The sequence below is a fragment of the Corvus brachyrhynchos genome, unplaced genomic scaffold (genome assembly GCF_000691975.1).
Source record: "Corvus brachyrhynchos isolate BGI_N302 unplaced genomic scaffold, ASM69197v1 scaffold34, whole genome shotgun sequence".
NCBI lineage: Eukaryota > Metazoa > Chordata > Aves > Passeriformes > Corvidae > Corvus > Corvus brachyrhynchos.
In genome coordinates, this window is record NW_008238126.1 from 5,676,032 (window position 1) to 5,681,173 (window position 5,142).

Below are 5,142 nucleotides of genomic sequence, written 5' to 3' on the forward strand. Positions count from 1 at the left end.
CTGAGCCTTTGGGCTTGAACATTCCTGTGCCCTGTTGCCACATCGAAATGAGGGCATTACAAGAGTGTTGTCATTATATGCCACATGTTGGACTCAGTGATCACGGAGGTGTTTGCCAGCTTAAACGATGCTGTGATTCTGTGTGCACATCTCATTAGCTCACCTGCAAAGGCCCCTCTGGAGCACGGCAGGACCATCACTTCTGTAGCTTGTGAGGTGCTGCAGCACGACAGGAACAGAACAAGCATTTTGGTTTTCTATACAATGAAAAGCCTGAGCTTGATTGTATTAAAAGCTTCGAAGTCCTGCTGACTGTTTGGCTTCCAGCCCAGCTGGTGGAGAGTGCAGAGAAGTGCCTTTGCTGCTTCAGTGTCAACTTGAAATTAATTTTCTCTCTCCCAGCTTGATCAGCCACTGAAGGTCATCTTATTTCAGTTGTTCCTAAAGCATCCTGCATACACAGAGTACATGCACGGGGTAAATGGGGTTTGCATTCACTGGGGAAATGATTTGTAGCTATTTATAAAGTAGTGTTGTAATTTATTAGTTGAATTCTATTGCTTAGATTGAAAAAGTATCTGGAACCAGCAGTTCCATTTTAATTCCACAGGGTAGTAATTTTCTACTATTATATATAAAGCCTTACTCCAGTTATTATACATATTAGTTGTTGGGGTTTTTACAGCACCACGACGAGAAACTTGCCAAGCAATAAATTCTATTGAAAGGTTTCTTTGTGTCCTTAGGAAAAGCTTACATGAGATACTTCCCTACTTACATGTAATAAAAAGAAATAATGAGGTACACAGCACATGAGCAACCATTAACTTGTGCTATTGTGTATTTTAATGGCTTTATTATGGATAACTTTCCAAACCATACAGACTCAAACAAGTGCCTTTGCATTTCTCTGAATCTATCCTTTAATTTACAGAAAACCTGATTCACACAGATTGTGGAATTAAATCATCACCCCAGCTGCGATGCTTTAAGTTTCCCAAACCTTTGTGAATCATTGTGTGGTTTTGAACAGCTTGGTTGTTGTGACATAAGTATTTTTGTAATTGATCAAATATGTTTAGGATTGGTTGGTTTATATTTTTAACAAAAAAAAGTCGTTTTAAGAAGAATTTATTTAATTTTTAGGAAATTGAATTAATCTTGTTTTTAAGTCATGATTTCCTTTTTGTGTTTCCGACTAATTGCAGCACAGGAATTATTTTGATTTTTCTCTCAGACATTACAGCTTTGTTGGGCTTTGGATATTTTTCAAAGTGTTCCTTCAAAAGCCCTAGTTTTTCCTTCTTGGCAGTTGTTAAACTACCTGCCTCCTTGTTTAATGTTCTGGGAGACAGTTCTGCCCACTTATGTCCGAGACCAAAAAAAACCCCAAACTCTGACGCATCAGAATAAATAAACAGGACAGAAAGCCAAATGTGGCCATGATCAGAAGCAAAGCCACGTGTGCAGGCTTAGAGCTCAATTTGGAGCCTTTCTGCATTTCAGTTCTAGGAGAGGAATGATGAGTCAGTGCTGCCAGGGCTGCTTGGCCACAATTAATGGGTTTGCAGCTGGCACTGGGTGTCCTTGAGAGCCAGAGAGCTTGAGGAACCCTTACTAAAACAGGGGGGGTCCGGTCACGTAACCCCACAAACCTTGTTCTGTAGTGACTAAAACTTCCTGAATGTCTAAGTTTCATTCAAATTTCTAGAGGACAGAAAGCTAAATTGGATACAGAGGCCCCTTCAAGTGCACTAACAAGGTGCAACCTGGCCCTGGAGATGCAAGTGCACTGTGTAGGCTCTGTGGTTACCCTGGATCAATCTTGGCACAGGGAGGGTTTGTGTGTTTGCAGAGGCTGTGGGGGCTGAGGAGAGGCACAGGAACACCAGGGATCCTGATGCTCCCATAGCAGCAAAGCTGCAGGGTTCTGGCACTGGGACACAGGTGCCCTGTTGGACCTGAGCTGTGTTCCACGTTTCTGGGGAGAGAAAAGACGAAAAGACGAAAAAACGAAAGCACCGTCCTCAGCCACAGACTGGCTTCAGCCCAGTTTGGGCTTTTCAGTGGTGCCCTGTGGCAGCCTGGGTAGCTCTGTAAGTGAGCAGACATGGACTGATGCACAGTCTGTACACCTCTCTTTAAGCCTAACTTGCAATGGTTTGTAAATGAGACTTTTTTTTTTTAGTTAGTTTTTCCTTACTGTTCTCCCAGACCTCCATGGGACACTTTTCAGGAGCTCAGCTCCAACAGGCCTGCTTGGCACAAAGTGGGAGCACCTGGCCCCTTGCAGGATGTGTCTCTCCCAGGAATCATCACTACACTGGGAAGTGCAGCCCAGTGGGGCCAAGGCCACAGTGACAGGAATCAAACTACTGCATATGACCCCTGTTCCACTGGAAGCTGCTTGGTTTTCTTCACTTACACGTGGGCTATTTTAATGTCACAGTGACTGAGATGTCACTGCTTTGTTAAAATCCCTCTCAGGCATGTTAAGAATGCAGTTATCAGGGAGCCCAATGGTGTTAAGAAATGACAGTACACTTGTTTCCAGTTTTTAATGCTTTCTTGTAAAACTGAAAATACAAAACCAGCTGAGCAAATGTAGATCTTTATATACATGAGGTCTGTGATTAAAAAAATCCTTTTAGTTAAAAAAAAAAAAAAAGAAAAAAGAGAAGACTGAGCCAACAAGTTAAATGAAAACTGATTAAAGGGAACAACATTCTCAAATTGAAACATACTTTCCAAGAAGAAAAACCTCTTCTTTACAAGTTTATTATATAACTTACATTTACACTTTACTGAGAGAACTTACAAAACAAGCTGCTTGAAATGCTCCTCATTCCCTTAAAGCATGAATTTCAAAGTGCCACAGCAAAGGAACAGGTTCCAATATTATTTTATACAGACTATTCATGTATAAAATGGTTTGGTAAATGTGAGGTGTTCATTTAAATGAGCACACATAGGGATACAGACTAAATAAAAGTACTTGAACAACACCTTTGTTATTACATACGCAGTTATAGGTACAATAAAGGAAACAAGGCCAGCACTGCTCTTAGGTATCTGTGTAGATGGAAGGAATGTGATTCAAGCAGTGATCAAAGGCGCTGTTCTGGAAGAATCCATTTTCATCCGTTCCATTGGAGACCATGTCTTCAGATACACACTGTGCTTCAGAGATCCCCTCATAGCCTGGAAGAGTGACAAGGGCATGGACATGAGTTAGTGCCACGGTGCATGTGAGGAGGGCAACACAGCTTTGGCCTGGGATCACACGGGACAGGACATTAAGGAAAGCATTAGCATTAATGCTTTCAGCATTAAGCACAGCATTAAGGAAAGACAACAGTGGTCAGCATCAAAGCCTTGCCCAGGAGATGCACAAACTTCAGTGGATGTTTGTGTCATCGTGGCTGGTGCTCCCATTCACTTCTGTGGAAAGCTGTGCACTTGCAAGTGAAGTGCAAGTATCAGAGCATGGCTCTCTTGGGACTCACAGTCATTATCTGAATAGGACATCAAAACAGTGAGAGGGCAACGATCCTTCTAAGTGTGCACTAAAGTGATGCAGTCCTCTCGGTTTGTGTCCTTCCTTCTAATAGCACTCCGAAAAAATATTCCATGTGTCTCCCAGATGCTCTTAAGACCCAGAAGAAATCTGGATCCTACATTTACTGGCTCTCCACATAGTGCAGGCCTGAGGAAGCATGGCTGGGGCAGGTCAGGCTCACAGGACACATGGAAGGAGCTGTGAACCTCAGCCCATCAAAGCCCACCAGCCCCTTCCCAGGCCAAGCTGGCTGCTGCTTGCCAGGCTACCACAAAGCCATGGTGGTGAGGAAGAATTTCTCTGTCTTTCTTTCATAATGCCAAACTTCCACAGCTATTACAAACCTCCTGAGCTGTACATCCCTGTGGAAATGAGCAGGTTTGCTGTGCTACCAGATGCTATGGCAGCTGGAGTCTAAAACAAAGATTTGTGTACCCTAAAGGACATGAAAATTATGACCCACTATAACCAGCTTTTGCAACTGGCCAGTCATGCACATGGTCATTTTACTGCAGTCCAGCTCCTCCTTACTTCTCCTCTGCTGTGTTTGCCCCCTTACCTTCACACCCTTTATATATATTCTGATTTCCCTTGTACCACCTGATTTGGGTTTTGTCTTTAGAAAAGCATCTGTGTGAACTTCAGCACAACGTTCTGACCCTTGGACTGAGCTCCCAGGGATGCCAAAGCTCACCTACCACAACTGGAATAAGTAGCAGCAGCAGCATCGTCAGCTGAGGGAGCACAAGGAAAAAGATGCAGTTTAGCAAATGCCTCTGCCTGTGTGCCTCACATAGAAAGTCAAGCCCTTACACAGAGTGGCAACTCCATGTGGGGATGGCCGATCCTCATGGTTGAAGCACTGGACCTGGCTCCATTCTCTGCTCCACAGAGGGGTCTGTGGGGCCATTGGGAAATCACTGCTTTTCTGTGCCTCAGTGGAAAATGAGGCAATTCCTTCTCTTTAGCTTTCCCCTTGTCTCTTCCACCTGCCCACACCTCTGCAAGGTGGGGCTGAGCCAACACATCTGGGTGGGGCTGAGCCAAACACTGCCCAGGCTCCACAGGGGCCTCAAGGCCATGTGGCACCACACCAGCAGCCAGGGACAGATGCCTCCTACACAGCCAGTCCTGGCTGCAGGAAAACCTGTCCACTTAATTGTGGCTACTTTACTGTTAGGTATGTTTTTATTATTTGAGATCAAATTCTCTACTTATTTACATTTCTGCATTTTCCTATGACTTATTAATTTACTGTTGGTTTACAGGTCAGATTCTGCTGTCTGCAGAAATCTGGCACACAGTGAATGTCCAGAGGTTCTGGAGGACGACCTCGGCGTGTTTATCTATGTCGGGCCGAGTGGAGTGACCAGTATTTTGGTAAGTTTTGCAAGTGTTTATGTTATGCTAATTTCTATTTGATGAGCCTGTATACAGGGTGGATACACAACCACAGATGGGTAAAACCCAAGATAAGCATACACCCCAGAAATCATTATTAGATTCCAGATAGAGTAAACTATCCAAAGTCCTGAACAGAAAATAAAAATTTATTGACTGTTAATGTGATTCATGGAACAGCT

At 43.7% G+C, this 5,142-nt stretch overlaps 1 protein-coding gene across 2 annotated transcripts in view; it reads right to left on the reverse strand.

Moving 5' to 3' along the window:
* Positions 1-2,543: 2,543 nt before the first annotated feature.
* The window catches only part of GLIS1 (GLIS family zinc finger 1), a 182,930-nt gene continuing 180,331 nt past the window's right edge, over positions 2,544-5,142 (reverse strand). For both annotated transcript variants that reach the window (XM_008633047.2, XM_017733479.1), the window contains one exon: positions 2,544-3,201. In XM_008633047.2, coding sequence (XP_008631269.2) covers positions 3,065-3,201 — 137 coding nt within the window. In that variant the 3' untranslated portion in view covers positions 2,544-3,064. The remainder of the gene's footprint in view (positions 3,202-5,142) is intronic.